This window comes from Nylanderia fulva, unplaced genomic scaffold, assembly GCF_048542155.1.
Source record: "Nylanderia fulva isolate GAGA-0341 unplaced genomic scaffold, ASM4854215v1 Scaffold4, whole genome shotgun sequence".
NCBI classification, from domain to species: domain Eukaryota; kingdom Metazoa; phylum Arthropoda; class Insecta; order Hymenoptera; family Formicidae; genus Nylanderia; species Nylanderia fulva.
Window position 1 is genome coordinate 3,059,369 of NW_028190476.1, and position 17,378 is coordinate 3,076,746.

The 17,378-nt window shown below is 37.4% G+C and overlaps 1 protein-coding gene across 2 annotated transcripts in view; it reads right to left on the reverse strand.

Annotated features, from left to right (window-relative positions):
- Nucleotides 1-915: 915 nt before the first annotated feature.
- Nucleotides 916-17,378, reverse strand: part of Frmd5 (FERM domain containing) — a 36,414-nt gene continuing 19,951 nt past the window's right edge. The window contains exons 6-12 of one of the 2 annotated variants that reach the window (XM_029311633.2): nucleotides 14,517-14,672; nucleotides 13,685-13,699; nucleotides 12,900-12,988; nucleotides 9,526-9,752; nucleotides 9,027-9,191; nucleotides 7,398-7,898; nucleotides 916-6,635 (exon numbers count right to left, since the gene is read on the reverse strand). In XM_029311633.2, coding sequence (XP_029167466.2) covers nucleotides 6,202-6,635; nucleotides 7,398-7,898; nucleotides 9,027-9,191; nucleotides 9,526-9,752; nucleotides 12,900-12,988; nucleotides 13,685-13,699; nucleotides 14,517-14,672 — 1,587 coding nt within the window. In that variant the 3' untranslated portion in view covers nucleotides 916-6,201. The remainder of the gene's footprint in view (nucleotides 6,636-7,397; nucleotides 7,899-9,026; nucleotides 9,192-9,525; nucleotides 9,753-12,899; nucleotides 12,989-13,684; nucleotides 13,700-14,516; nucleotides 14,673-17,378) is intronic. The other variant, XM_085485831.1, reaches the window with a different exon arrangement.

Sequence of the window (17,378 nt, forward strand, 5' to 3'; positions counted from 1 at the left end):
GGCAGGCGTAGTCGTGTCGCGTTTTCTTATGCCAGGTTGCGTTAATTCAAGGCCGCGGTTAATTCACTTTCCACGGATGAACTCGTCCCAGTTTTGCGGGGACACGGTCTCTTAATTTCCCGCGATGTAAGTAAGCGATATTAGCGATATTGATCGGAAATTCACATTTCAGAAATCACGCTAATGTTGTTGCGCGCAAATTTTATTTTTCACAGAGTAATCGATTTGTCATCTAACTAGGAATTTTTTTCAAACGACGAAGGAAAGATCGGAGCAGACAGATCTTGACTTTTAGAAATGAATCATATGATTATTACATCTGCAATATCACATATTATGTATTCATTCGTGGCTCTATGTGTGTGTATATATATATATATATATATATATATATCTACGAAATGATATCGTCGTTTTTAACTTACACGAGTGACTAAGTAAGGCGTTGTTACGATTTTTTTATCATCATTACTGATTAGATTATTTCACTATCGACTCTAATATCTATCAATACTGTTACTTACTCATATTTTGATCAATATTTAAGAAACCATTAGCGAGATAGGCTACATGTGCAGATCAATTTTTTATGCAACACATATCTGTTATCATAAGCAAGAGAATATATATATAATTTGCAATTCTATTTAATATAAAAATATTAAAATAACAAAATAATAAAAAATCGAATTTAAAAAATTAAGAAAGAATGATAAGAAACAAAAGATTTAATCATACCCCTGCCTAGAAAAAATTCTGCGGACGCCCGTCTGTTATTTTATAATTTGCGTTTTATCTTTATTCGAGATGAAAGAAATATCAAAAGTTTGATTATATGCCAGAATCAAAATAATAAATTTTTCCGAATATTATAGATTAAAGAGAAAAGAGAGAGAGAGAGAGAGAGAAAGAGAGTTTTATAAAGCTCTAAATGGTACTTTATTACATATCTCGTTTCGCTCGTCTGCAATGAAATGTCTCGTTTATTCATGCACGCGATACAAAATTTCAAGGACTAACAGACCAGAAGAAAAAACGCATCCTTCTCATACGACTTCAACTGTTCGCTACAATTTGCAAGCGTACAAAAAGTGTACATACGAATGGAGATTGTAGAAAGATTATCATCGTTAATATATTTCATTTTTTTGATTAGCGCAGAGCTCCATTCCTCGTCGTCGCGTCGGCCGTTTCTTTCTTTCTTTCTTTTTTTTTCTTCACAACATCCGCATTTACATCCACCGTCCCACACAATTTGTACACAACAGTAGTATATATTTAGCCCTCTGTGTTTGAATGATTCCTTATTCGCGCACGTGCGCGAATAAGGGTTCGGTTAAAATTCACTTATGTGTTTATAGCAGCTACAGCGAATATATAAATTACTTACGTTAATTAGTTATCAAATAAATATCTAACAAACTAATCCCGAGAACCTTAAAAAGTTAAACTACGAAAGGTAAACGCGGTAGGCTAAATGTACATGACTTTTGCATGAAAGTCTGCGCGTCATCGGCAGCGCGAAATTAATTAACAATTGACGTATAAGCCGTGTTGAGCATTGCGAGTACAATATCAATTCAGAGATTCTGTATGCTGGAAAAATATCGAGAATTTCCATGTTTGATTCGGTGAAAGAAAAAAGGTTGCAATTTTTCCTTTACAATCATGCGAAAAGCTGGAGACATTATCGTCAAAATGGCGCGTGACGCGCGTTTTTTTTTTTCGCTAGTATGTACAATCTTTAAATAAAGAAATATCTGTTTGCGATTTCGCGTTACAACACATTGCGCTGCAATTGATTTACAATAAGGATGAATCGCGCCTACAGTATAATATCAACTGAGAGAGCGAGAAAGAGAGAGAAAGAGAGAGAGAAAGAGATAATAGAAAAATCTTATCACTAATACGAGTATCGTAAAGGGAGAGGGATGGGACATATGTTACTTTAAATCCCACATCTGCGCAACTATATGTCTTTAACATATCGTACCTATAATAATGTAGGATTATACACGTACTCTTTAAAAGAATTTGGAATTTCCTCCTTTCTTATACGAAAGATCCAACTCAGGGGGCTATCTCTACGATCTATCATCAGCTACTCTTCGATTTGGTTTGAAATCTTCGCTGAACGTTTTTCGAAATTAAGTACAAGTTTTGAAGAATTATTACACAGAGAGAATTTTCTTAGAATTAACCCTGAAAATCATGGTAAGATTGAACAAATTTTAAGAGATTTTCTGATTAATTTTTACTACAATAAAAATATTAATATCTACCACAAAGAGATAAAAAAAATGTTTGATTAATTTTACTAAAATATAGTATAATTTTAAACTTTAGATAGAATAGATATCACCACAAAAGTGGTAAAATATTTTACATACATTTTAAAATGCATATTTTCAATCCAGCTTTTTGTAATAAATTTTGTGATAAAATATAACGAAAAATTCTCTCTGCGTACTTGCATACATTTCGTACCAAATTCGTGACTGATAATTATACGTTACACAAATTGTATAATCTAAATAATTCACACTTTTTTTCTTGCGGTAGACATATATCTTTTTGGAACACGTCCCGCATATATCGTCCGATTGTTGCGCAAATACCCATCCGCCAACGTTGTCACGCTTTTAATTACATTGCGGACAACTTTTTTTTCGATCTTATATACAGTTGTGAGAATAACGCGCGTATCGTCTCTCTATGATAATTCATGATTATTTTACCGGGGGAAGTTTTGACAAGTCGCGCAGAAGCTATACCACGTCACGATCTTGAACTAAATGTCACTCCATCCATTACGTCAAACAATTGCCTATTTCGCTCTTACCATAGATTTAGACCGAGTGTCTGCTTGAAAGTTTTATTCTCCAAAGAGCCTCTCGACAACAGCAACTTTGCGCGATAATTGCAATCAGGTATTCTAGGTTGCTCAAAGAGTTTTATGATTGAGAGAGTCGTTCCCAAGAGTGTTTCAGATTCAGTATTGAATTTAGCACTGTATTCTCGAAAGTTTTATTTATCGAGAGTCGCTCGTCTGAAAAATACAACTTTCGCGATTTGAAAGTTAACCATTTTTTTCCTTTTATTTCGTCCGTCCATCGAATAATTTTATTCTTTTGCATGTAGAACCACATCCAGATTAAATGAACAAGTAGCACATTAAATTCCCGCATCCTACGACCTGAATTCTGTGCGTTTTTAGTCTTTTTATCCTTTCCGTCTTTAGTCTTTCTACATCGATCCGTCCAGCGAGCTGGTATTCTTAATTAATAACTAGAATTACATTATATTGCAATTGACCTCTGTTTATTTATACAATTAACTTTTATACCGCCCGCGATATTCTCCTGTTCGACAATGAGAAGTTTTGCTTGGTCAAACGATGTTTCGTTTTGATCCTATACAGGATGGAGATCTTAATTCCGGCGTTTCAATTATCCAATTTAGGTGGAGTAAATTCTGGTTTAAACTTAATTCCCTCCCGGTCAGTTTAAGAGGTTGCGAGGTTTCGCGGTCAGCAGAGACGCGCAATTTTCCTGACATTAATAGTTAAATAGTAGGGATTGTTTAATTTAATCGAAAACAGTGTGAGATTTCCTTCACGCGTATCGACGTTTCAATAAAGCTGAAAAAGATCCGCAAAATCTCGTAAACTTTTATATCCCGCTACCAGCAATGATATACATCTTCGCCCTTCGCACAATTACCATTCTAATTTATTAGAATCGTTTGTGCTCGATCGACTCTGTTTTTCCTTCATTTACATCGCAAACACTCGAGTCGACGAGAAGCGTCGTTTCAGGACTGATTTCAAAAAGTTCCGATGTAAATCTTTATTCCTCACGAACAGGAGATTGCGGCGTAAGATGGATTAATTTACTTAGTTTCTGCTTTGTTTTAGTTTTTTTCTTCCCTCGAGTCATCCCATTTTCGTTCAGCTTAGGGCGGATTACGAACGAATTCGATGATACGAAAGAGTGTAAGATAGCGTAGGCACTTTTAGGAAAAAAAGGACTGACGAGATGAGGCTGCGTGTCCACTCGAGAGTTCTTACAAGTTCTTTTTATCCTCCAGAATTACCGATTGTACAAGACTGCAATCAAGAGATTCGAAAGTTATGAATTGTTCTCTTCAAAGATTTTTATTATCGAGACTTTCCAGAGTAAAACGCTCGAGCGAACATTCAGTTTATAATATAAGACGAATCAGGACCTGTTTCCACAAAAGAGATGTATATGCGCAAATGGCATTTTATTATATAAATTCTGCAGGATCGTAAAAAAGAAAACAGAAAAAATTTTAAGAGAATTTTTTTTAATTCGTACACTTCAAAATTAAAAAAAAAAATAAAATGCAATTTTGAAAACGTTACAGAATAAATTTCCTGTTCTTCCTTATACATAATTTTATAATCATCTTTGTTCGAATATTAGGCGCAGTTTACGAAGAGACAGGTCCTGACAAATCCTACTCTTTCGTACAAGACACGTCCTTAAGACCTTATTAAGAATTTGAATGCTGCACGACGAAGAGAGTAATATGCATTATACTCTCACGATATCAGAATAAGATGACGAGACAAATGTTAGATTACGCACATCAAGCGCACATCCGAATAAGAAACGAAAAAACCGATAAAGCGCGGGAAATCTTGCAAATTTTTTTTCAACATTGCCACCGATGCAATATTTTTGCCACCTTTTACTGCTTTCGTACTAGAGCTGCACGTATATAGCCTACGATTATCTACGAAACGATTGCTTTTCGTTGACCGTTTAAAATAATCTAAAGTCCCTATAAGTACATAATGTCACTTCTCACATTAGTGACCTGTATATTATTTATATATATATATATAATATATTACATATCCACTTTGTATGTTATGTGTTGTGTGCTCTCTTCTTCGCGTCTCTCTCTTCACAATGTCAAAATACTTTTTTATTTTGTCTGTTAAACCGGCACGGCGCGTGTTGCGTGACATTGGCTGTATTTTTTTTTGGCGTGTTTTACATCCACGACGCATCGAAGAAAGTCTTGCGTCTAGAGGAGGAGAGAGCACTCCTGTCACCCTTTTTCACCAAAACACAATAGGCCATTCGATAACCAGTATCGCACTAATATCTGTCCGAGATTCCGGAAGTACGTTCTTGCCCGCACGTACAAAATCAAACTCTTTTTATAGTCGAAATCCGAATAACGCATTCTTTAAAGTACTGCGAATATATAACGAATACAACATGCAATTACACACATTCATTCATTATAAGGAGAGATGGTTTTTCATGTTTGATTCTATGCCATTTTTTTTAAATAAATGATTCTTTTAACGCTAAAACCTTTGTCGACAGAAAAATTTTGTAAAATCATTTCTAGTAATTTATCCTAAAAATTGAAATTAAATATTTAAATGTATAATCAATACGCCAATCCTCATTTTTATATTTTTCTCATATTTCAGTGATCAAAATAATAATTCTCCGTTACATTGCGATATTATATTTTCGCAGTGATTAATATTTCATAAAAGTGACCGAATTTAATACCATCTGCTGTTGTAGATGTCGAAATAGCAAGCGAGTCAGCAGCGACTCGTATGACAGTCGAAACTGCTAATGAGAATTCGGGGAAACACGGTGAAATATGTATATAAAACACAGTCGGGCATAAAACGATTGAAAAGAATTGTAAAAAAAATTAAATCGCTTAAATAAACATAATTCTATACATTCTGTTTACATAATTACATACAGATTTTTTTTTGTACAATTTGTTCCTTTTTTTTACAAAATTCTGATTTCTCGTCTCGTCTCGCATCAAATGGAATACGTTTCTCGGGCGTCAAAGCCGCACTCTGATCTCTTCGACACGATGCTCTTTGTTTTCTCCTCTTCCTTCCGGTCTAGCTTTTTAGCCTTAACGGTAACACACTTAATCTTCTCGGTTCGAAGCACTCACTCGCTCGTGCGACCAAGCTGCAACGCGACGGCGCGCAACGGAGAGGTAAAGGGAAAAGGAAAGGGCGGGAGAGATAAAGAAGAAAGAGAGAGAAAGAAGGCGCACATTCTTTTCGCGACTAAAGCCGTAAATCTCTCAGTCACGAGTCACGTCCGCGACTTGGCACTGAAAGGAGAGAGAGAGCTATGCGACGACGTAGGACGACCTCGGCCCGGTCATCTTGTCGCATCAGAATAGGCCGAGTTTGGTCCGCAGGAACTCCTTAATCGGAACGTAGTATTGGCTCCTTAAGGCCACCATTTCCGGCGTTTTGCGCAGGCTATTGAACAGCGTCGTGTCCGTCTCAAACACCAGAACCGTCACGATAAACAGCACCGTGATCGTGAGCATGAACGCCGGGATGAAAAGCCTGATGACGTGCAGGCTCTTGTGTCTAAGCTTGCCGCCGGCCGCGCGCCGAACGCCCTGGTGATGTTGCTGCTGATGGTGTTGCTGTTGCTGAAGACAAAGCTTGGAGTTTTGTAGCTTCTGCATCTTCGGCACCGGCGTGACCGAGCGACTGTGCGGCTTGCCAGACGCGTCCAGCAGCTGACTCTCCGACGACGAGTGGTCGAAGGAGTCCCTGAAGTAATAATCGTTCGCCTCACCCTCATGCTGACCGACTGAAACAGAAAGGACGCGATCGATGCCATTGGATGATTGCGTCAGTCAGCGAGTTGCGTAAGGGACGTTTACAGGGTGCGAAGACTCTGACGATTTTTTGCTCTGAGGTTTATCCAAATTGCATTCGTGAGGTTAAACACATTTTTTGCGGTACATTATTTAATTCCGTATACGTCGGTGTATATGTGTGCGATAATCTTGATTTATATTTTATTCGAAGCATATTTGAACATTTCGTTATTTCAAAGTTTGATCGCGATACAAAACTTGTGTACCATCAATTTCCACAAACAGACCCTCAAAGAGGAGATCGTGCAGATGACTGCTTCACGTCTATGCGTGCACTCTTGTAATCATCTCGTAACGCGCTCGATATTTTGTCGATTCGATCATCGTTATCGTCGTTTCCGTAAAGTTTATCCAAGAGAACCGGCCGGTTACCCAATAGCCAGTCGACAAACGAGGATCGGGTTCGCAAAATATCTCGCGAATCTATTATAGGAGCGATACTGTCGCATCTTGATTAACGTTATAAACATAACAGGCCCATGCAGATCGAAAGCGTAACAACATAAAGGAAGACGAAAGAGGAAACGCAAAGCAGAGTCCAACAACGACGTACACGCACGGTATAGGAGAGGAGGTACCGAGCAAAACCGAGACGTAGGAAAAGAGGAAATATATAAAAAAAAAAAGAAAGAAAAAAAATTACAAAAACGTTCTCTTTCATCGTCCTAGGATCTCTCTCGGGGCGCTCTTACCTGCTGCCTTCTGTCGATCGAATCCGTTCGACAGAGCCGAGCCGACAGCCAGATTCACGCAACCGTTGGCGGTCTTCGTCGTCGTCGTCGTCGATCCGCGGCCGTCGATCTCGCTTACCTCTACGCATGTTTTTTTAGCGTCGCGTGCGGGACTCTTTTTGATCGGGATGCGTCCGTTGGCGCTCGCCGGCGCCTTGGAACTCTTGATTATCAGGGCGGTAGACCGCACCACCATCGGGCTCCGCTCGTTAATTAGGGCGTTAATGCGCTGCCGCACGACGTGCTCGATGTCGCGACCCGCCAGCTCCTCCGAGCCTATCACTATTTTCTGACTGTACAACGGTTGCGGTCGGTTCAGCGTGCTCTTGGGAAATTTCAGTTTGGCTTTCGCACGGTTTGTGGTGATGGTGTTGGAGGTGGTGGTGGTGGTAGTAGTGGTGGTGGTGATGGTAGTAGTAGACGTGTGGGTGGCACTCGCATGCGTATCATTTTCGTCTACGGCTAAAAGAAAGAAAAGAGGAAAACAAATCAACCGAGGGTTCTAAAAAAAGCCAAAGAAGCGGCGGCGATCGTAAAAAGGGGAATATGCCTCTTGTCGTCGACGCGCCCGATCGACTCGAGTAGCTTAGAGCTCTGCTTTTTTAACAAATGTATCAGCTTTACTTATTGCTCTATTTCTAATCGCCTCTCGGTATGAAAATATAAAATTAATTCATCTCACAGATAACGACGAAAGCGAATCGAAAAACATTATCTCACTTCCTATGAAGAGGAAGAGCACAGTTCCGCATCAACACTATAAAGCCGTTGTTTATCACATGCACTAACATCTATGAAAGAATAAAAAAAAATGAAAAACAATTTTCTGTACAAAGCTTACGCTTCCTTCGATTCGACAGCTTATCCGCGATATTATAACTAATATTTAAGGAATCTCTCCTTTTTAAGGCTTCTGGATCCTCGTCACGGCCATGTTGGATTGCAACATCAGAGGCGAGAAAATACCCGCTGAAAAGTCTTGTGTGCTATTTTTACATGAAGAGATATTTTGATGAAACAACACTACAAATCTCTTTGACACACTTGTGCAATAGTTCCGAAACTATTTTTTTCCCTTGACAGTCAATCGACAACCGTAAAATAATGGAGACATTAAACTTTGTCACGCGGAATGACTGGGTTCCACATTTATCATTTCACGACTGTTGATTGATTATAAAGGGAAAGATAGTTTTCGGACTATTTTAAAAGGCTAAAGCCATCTGAAGTAACGTTTCATCGAAATATCTTTTTATCTAGAAATGGCACGCGCAAGAATCTTTAACGAGCGTTTTCTCTCCTCTGACGTCACAATTCCAACACAATCTCGGCGTAGCCTTAAGATTTGACGCAAGAGCTTCAAATATTAACAGATCAACTGTCCTTCGCGCTGCGTTAACTGTCACGTGTACACATGCGTCGTCTTGGCGTGTGGGCCGGGGAGCTGAACGAGATTAGGAGATCCAACATTTCGAACAGCAGAAAGAGAGAACGAGGGAAGGCGAGTAAGGGAGAGAGAGAGAGGCGAGAAAGAAAAGAAAAAGAAAGAGAGATAGAGAGCTGTCAACTAACAGATGACCGTCAACTAACCGTTGTTTCTCCTGGCGTGAATCTCTTGGTCCTCGGATACAGTCTCCAGAAGAGGCAAGGTATTGTCTGGACAGTAGGGCGAACTGAGAGATCCCGCGCCACCCTCCAGCATCCCGGTGCCGTCCAGACCCGCGCTGTGACAGCTACGGGGTAGGCTGGAGTATCCTGAAAACGCGTGAAAGGAGAAGAAAGAGCTATACGTGCGATATTCGTACCTGAGAATATATCGCGTTCATCGGAGAGCGACGACTCGGTTTTAATGATTTTCGTGTCTTTTGTCTTTTTGTTTGTCTAGCACCGTTGCTCCTGTTGCTGCTACCGCTGCTGCTGCTGTCACTTTGACGATTATATCCCCCACCCCTACCCCTAATAAACTTTCTACCAATTTCCGTTGGAAAGCGTATGTCTTTCCCTCTACCTCTCGTTTATAGCGTCCAAAGTAAAAGAATGATAATAAGTAAAATTACACGAGGAGATGTGAAAAAGAGAAACTGCTCACGTATTTCAACGAGGTCCTGGCTCGGCGTGCTAGGGGTGGCTGGCACGCTGCTGGCCTTCCTTCTAAGACACGTCGTCTGGCAACGTTGTATCGGCGGTTCCTCCTTCCGGAGCGGTCCTGCTTCTTCCAGAACCTCCCTTTCCGTTCTTCCGGTATACTTAAACTTGTAACCCCAGGAGAAGATAGAGCCGCCGCTCACCACTGGTGCGTCCGACGCCCTCGGCAAGCTGCGCATACAAAGCCGGACGTCGCGTTAAATCATTCGGCGTAATACCCGACGTCTACTCTAGATTCTAACAAATGGGACTTGGCAATAAAGTGTATATATAGAGTGTCTCAAAATTACCCTACTGTTATCTGGAGACGATTTTTCCTCTGCGAAAATGTCATCATTTTTTACATGTTCCCAATTTTTGCCATATCTTTGAAACTACTAGCGAATTCTGTTGGATGCACTAGTTATAATGACATAAGTAATTAAAAAAGAGTAAAATAATTAATAATCGCGTTAAATCATTCGGTGTAATACCCGACGTCTACTCTAGATTCTAACGAATGGCACTTGGCAATAAAGTGTATATATAGAGTGTCTCAAAATTACCCTACTGTTATCTGGAGACGATTTTTCCTCTGCGAAAATGTCATCATTTTTTACATGTTCCCAATTTTTGCCATATCTTTGTAACTACTAGCGAATTCGGTTGGATGCACTAGTTATAATGACATAAGTAATTAAAAAAGAGTAAAATAATTAATAGTCAGAGCTATTATTGTCATTAGTCATATTGTACAAGAGTAATAACAGCTCTTACTATGAATTATTTTCCTTTTTACTTGTATCACTGTGAACCTGTGTGCGATAAACCTTTGTATGCACTCAGTGCGCAGTAGTGCATCCAATCGAATTCGCTATAAGCCTTCAGGGGATGCTGACTATGTCCGTTTTATCGACAAATATTATTTTCATTTAACTATTTATTGGCTATACAGAATGAAAAATCCTTTACTAGAATTAAAGTATTCGTAATAACAAATCTGGGCTAATATATGCATATAAAAAATCAAGAAAGTTAAATAATTACAGTTTTCTTATCGGTTAGGTTGATCTAATGTAAAAGACCGATAAGAAAACTAATCATTTAGCTTTCTTGTTTTTTTTTATATACACATATAGCAGCCCAGATTAGTTATTATGAATTGTTTTGTATAGCCAATAAATAGTTAAATAAAATAAATATATTTGTCGATAAAACATAGTCATCATCCCCTTAAATTCCATTAAAGTTCTCTGCCTGAAATTAATCGAAGAATGTGTTTGTCAATATTTCATTTCCACAAGGTTTGGTTTGCGAAGAACCCTTCATTTTTAATCGCTTGTATCTTAAAAATGATTGATGCCTCGACATTTTCGCTGAGGAAAAATCGTCTCCAAATAACCTTAGGAATGTCTTTATTAACAGGGTGTCCGGTAATTTTGGGACACCCTGTATATACAAATATACATAGCGAAATGATATGCTATATTTCGCTGTGAGGGCGCTTAACGCTCAAGTTTGTTTGAAATGGACGTTATCGGGGGTGAGATTAATTCGTTTGCTTAAATTATCGAACCACGGAATCGGCATCGCGATGTCGCGTGAACGATGAACGCGCGTGACGACAAAAAGATTGCGAGCACCGATAGAATAAGCTTCACATTCGCGCCGGAATTTGACTAAAACGCGAAAATTTATGGCAGCATAAATTCGCCCAGCGGAACTATAGTTCGGAGTGTGCTAGTAGTTTTCCTGGTCAAAACCCGAGAGCCGTAAGCAGCGTTAATTCGCCAAATTTCGGCGACCCGTGAAAATTTAATTCCCTCAGGTAACGTATCTCGTGTTAATCGGATCGTAATATTTGCTGGTCATATTTTCTCGTAGTATTTTTGCGATTGACTTTAGGAGACGCAAAAGCTCGGCTTTTAACGATCGCGAGAAAATGTGTATTTTTATTAAAATATTTTTTCCAATATATATTTATTGTTGCAATTATCTCGACCTAGAAATGTTTCGCCAAAAATTCCAGCAGCGTAAGTTCAAATTATATTGTAATATCGTATATTTGTTTGCTTCTCTGTTAATTCTTTCGTCTCCATCGTCGACTGAAAATTTAGGTAGAGTCCTAATAAGAGATATATAATCAAATCCTTATAAAAATATACTTGGGTTCTTATAAGAAAATATGTAAGGTCATAATTTTAGATATTGTAATGAAAAGCTGATAACGACTATTGTACGTATTCCTTATCGGGTCCTTATTAAATTATCTTTAATCATGATCGTATATATTTCCTAATTTTATTACGCGTAATCGTAAAATCCTATAAATCCTCGTTTCGAAATATGTTACGTGGGGAAAAATCCGCTGGGAAAAATCAACGATTTCGTGAAGGAAAAATCTCGAGGGACTCCAAATATGGATTTGCCGTCATCATAAGGAAAATTTAACTAGGACATCGGCTTAAGCATGTCCCAAACAAATTCGCGAAGCGATGTCGCAAACACGCTCGGTCCTAATTCAGCAAGTTTCGACGGATGGTGCGTTGCTAATGAATTACGACCACGAGTGCAGAATATCTGGATATCCGGTTTGGATCCTGGATATATGCTTAACGAGCGACGAGGTTTTGCCGCGAGTTCGGCAACCAAGTTCGAAATGAATATTCATTCGATTACTCGCGTAATAAAATGTACATTTTTGCCGAGCCTCGTACAAAAGTGTAGATTCTAATCGCTCGTCGATACGAATATAACGATTCCGCTTAACAAACATTTCTGCCGTCCATCGCGATGGAAATGTAAAATTTAGCCGCGGCGATAAACCGTGTACGTAAGTGCCAGGCGATATTTTCAGGGAACGGGATGCATCTTTTACACACTCGAGAACCACTTTTACGATCCAATTACTTATCTCGGAGAATTTCGGAAAAGTTGCACGTACGGTTTTGGCGTAGCGAAAATAGCACAAACATTTCGCGAACTTGATACTTTGAAAAACTGAGCACTTGCAAAAAATTAAATTTTCGCGAAGGAAAGAATCTGTCGTTAAAATTTCACCCATCGGTCGCGCCGTACAAGAAAAACCGAAAAAGTCGGAAATATTGAAGAAGAAACTCTTTCCTCCCTTGACATATTTACATATATTAAAACAACATATTCTTGCATGCGTTTGGAAGGTGTATTAAAGTATTATGTAGCGTCTGAATTCTTCCGAGAGATACGTAAATGAGTAAAAGCTTTCTCGTATATAGGCAACGGAAATGCTTGCGATGCAAAACAGGATGAATCTCATACGTGCCATTATAGGGAACACGTGTAATGGGTATATGTACTCACGTAAAAAACAGCATCTGCTCGATGGCGCATCTCCACACGTGACGACAGTTTGTTGTCGTGGGACACTTGAACCCGACGAGGTGCTTTTTCTGAAAATTGCAAATATGCTCGAGAAATATCTTACCTTTGTGAGCGTTAATGTGAAAATGAAACATTTGTTTTACACTAAATATTAAAGTCGACATCAAAGTCGCTAATAGACTAGTTTGGTCTCTAGAAAAAATTAATGACTAGACATATGTATAGAAATAAATATGAAAAAAGAAATGAATTGCGACGCGAAGCACTCTGTTCTAATGATAAATTTTTTTTTAATTGACAACAATTATACGATGCAATTCGTTTGAAGTTTCAGCACGACCATAAAAACGGGACGATATTATATAGACTAATGTTCGAAAAACGCGACACGTTGCACATTTTGTAGCGGAAGAATCATAATGGAAAATGAGACGGGGATATCTCGTCGTACGATTCCCAAGCGACAACGACTACTTGCTTTATTTTTACTTTTATGAACAACAAGAAATGCGGTACGAAATATAAGGAGTTCGTGAGATAAAAAAGATTTATTATTCGCGCGCAAAGCGACATAAATCTCAGAGATATGTATCTTCGTAAAAATCGTCTTGTGTTTCGGCAATAGGATTATTAAAATCGATTTCTTCTCTCTATTCAAAATATATATATTTTTTTACTTAAAAAAATTTTATTTTTTATCATTTTTATATCAAATAAAATTAAAATTAAAACTCAATGATTTCAATCGCGCTCTTTACACTCACCTTCGTCCTTACGTCCTAAGTAGGCCCAGCAGAGAGAAATAATAGATGAATTACTTAACTTACAATTATTTCAATATCTGACGTCACATGCGCATATCGCACACGCACACGTTGCACGCGAACGAGCATGCACAAATAAGAGCGCGTATATATTACACGTGCAACATTGTAACACTGTTTCACAACACTCGTAATTAGGGATCGTGGATAAAACACGTATTCTTTCAAGGTTCAAACAATTTTCATTTTTAATTACATTACATAAGCAACATAGATACTATCAAGTTTTTGTTAATAATTTTAGTCAAGAATTTCCGTAAGATAAATGCCGGCATATTCTAGAAATAACTGACAAAAAAATCCGTTTCACATTTATAATTAATTCCATGCATGGGCGTACACAGGATTTTTTCCAGGAAGAGAGAGGAGGCATAATTAAAAATTTTTTGTTTCTTAATTTTTATTTTGTTATTTTCAATTTTTTCATATTAAATATGCAAATAAATTTTAGTGTTTATTCAAAAGGAGAGCAAATTCTTAATTTTTTTATCGATTCCAAAGAAGGCAAATATCCTTTTTTGCTCCCCTGTGGACGCCCATGATTCCATGCAAATGTCGCAATAAAAATCAAGAACCGACTAAACGCGACTGAATATTATTTCCATATTTCTATATTCTTGGCGATACGATCCGCATCTTTTAATTTCAATGATTGAGTACGCATGACGTAACGAAATGTTTTTCCACGATTGCATCCATAACAAATTATTCTAATTGTTTTAATTGCCATCGTAATCATTCTAACCGGTACATTTGAGATATCTTTGCTCACCTCGTTTATCGTCACATGCACGATAAACATCTTCCCTTCAAAGTTGATCTTTTGAACTTCCGACCAGCGGAAATGTTGTATCTTCCGTGAGTCTTGAAACGTCAGGATCCCGCAGTGGTTAATGCCCAGGTGGAGCTGTGTACCCTTGTCAGGATCCTGTACATACGAGTGTAATGCCAACATATTTATCAGAAAATGGAATCGTAACGCAGAAAGACGAGTTCGTGCGGACGATACGAAAGGTAGAATTTCAAAAATTTTCACTCAGTTAATATATTCGCTACTTTGAAGGATTATCCGAAAGGCAATTCCGATTTAATCTCTTACATCAAGAACTGTCATTAAAATCTTTCTCACGATATCGAGAAAATGATTCAATTACAATGATTGAATAAGTAAATTGCACGGAAAAAAATGTTCTCATCGGATGAGAAGGAATCAAACGTATTCGTATACATAAATGTCATTAATCGCGTAATCTTATTTAGTTCTCCTTGTGCTATTCATTTCGTTTTCTCCACTTTGATCTTTTCTTTTTATGCAATTCAATTCGCAAATTGTCACAACAGCTAATAACGACGCGAGGTAAAAGGGATAGTTTAAAGACGAGTGGTACTCGGCTTCTCGAATGAAAACATATCTCACGACGCGGACGTCGCCGTCGTAAAATGGTATTTTCTCTTAAACGGAAGACGGTCGCACAATTGTGTGGACCGCGATTATTTCACAGCGAGAAATGTCACTGTCCCGACAGGAAGTAAAAAACCAATAAACGACAGATGCTACTCGCGCTTCCTCGCGTGCGCAAAAATGCAATGAATGCATCGCGACGAATAATAGCCGGGCTGTTTTTCTCGCTAAGCGATACGAAATGCGAGATTATTACTTTGCTGCGAGTCGCAGCTTTATTTGTCACAAGCAAGAGTGTTCCGACCAAGATAACGCTACGAGTTTCAATGGCTTTTCATCGATCGAGAACCGAATACATTAATTAAACAATAGCGTGCACAAGTGCAGTATTGCGCCGATGATACCATAGAATTAAGGAATCGCTCGAAGAGTTGAAGCGTCACTTCCGTTTGTTGTCGGGATACCTTTTGCTTAAGGAAATTATTCTTACATATCGATATACAAGGTGTTAAAAAATTAGATAAATTTTAAAAGGAAATAGAAGACTTCAAAATGAACATTTTTTGTTAATACTATTTTTTCTCTATGACGCGACATTTTGATTTATATTACATGATATGAAATAGGAATTTGTGATGTAAATAATAAAAAAAACATTTAAGTGTGTGTGTGTAAATTAAATTGTATTTTAATCGTGAACAACATACAGAACAAATACATAAAAGTAATTCACTCTCTTTGCAGTAAATGTTCAAAAATTCCTCCATTAATTTTAATATTTAAAAATGATAAACTGAAAAATCATAAACTCACATCATGTAGTCAGTGTTGTGCTTAAATAATTTCAAAAATAGCTAAATAAAGATGAAAGAAAATATTTAAATTTATTTTAGATAACATAAAAAGGATTTTGTTTTAAATATATCTAGATAAAAGATAAAATTATATGGTAATTTATCTAGACTAACTTTCAGATAATATTATTTTTAAGACCGCTTATGTAAAACACAGTCATAACAAAAAATATAAATTATAAAAGAGATATAAAAAGCATATTCATACTTTTGTTTATAAGTATTTTTTATTGTTAATGCTTAAGTTCTACTAAAATTTAAATATATTTTTATGTGCTATGCTCTAAACCAAATTATCTGAACGTTATTCTAGATGACACTTTTTTCATCTAAGATGAAGATATAGGATAATACACATTTTTATTATCTATATAAAAATACGATAATATCCAAATTTCACCTAGATGATCGTCTATATAATTTTATTTAGATAACAGCAAACACTGCATGTAGTATTAAACTAAACGTTGTAGAGAAAATTAGTAGTAACAAAAAATATTTCTTTTGAAGTGTTCTTTCAAAGTTTTTTAGCACACTGCATAAGATAAAACCAAATGCGAGATATGATTTGAAGTAGCTGTAGCTTTCTATACGCTTTACTTGCGTTAGTTTCTCGATCGAAAAGGGATCAGTGCAGCATTGCAGACAAAGATGTCTCGAACGAATCTTCAACCTGGTTCCCGACAGGGTGTAACATAATGTAAGATAATGGACGCGCTCTCTCGAGGAAATCTCGCGCAAGGGTTGTTCCTCGTTTGAATATCAATGAACGCTGTGCTTCATATCCCGCGATAATGGAGGAAATGTCAATACTCTAGACAATATTAGCCTTATCTTTGAAAAATATTTTCCATCTATCGAGCCACTGAATATTATTATTAACACACATGTTTAACACAGATAAAATAATAATGTAATAACGCTGATGTGTGTAATATTTGGTGTTGCTATAAAATGATGTGTGTATCGCTCAAAGTATACATATAGTTTAGATATATGTTTGTAACAAAATGGCGAAATGTGTATCCTGGATGGAATAAAAGTGGGAGAAAGCCGTCGATTTATGAAACGAACACAAAGCGAGACCGTTTCTCTGCGCGAGAAAGATAAACTGGTTATAGACTCTTATCGACGTAGGCGAGATATACGACTTTTATCCACGTTACATGGCTACATTCTGTCATGATTTCTATCGACAAGTTTGCTCATCGATCCTAAAACTCGCGATCGCGACGAAGCCTCGTTATTCTCGCGTCCAATTTGCGATCTCTATTTTTGATAAAAATGAAGCAAACAATGTACATTTAGTTAATAAATTGAGCAAAGATATATCTTTTCGCAAATCTAAAATAAAATAAATACAAAATTAAATAATATA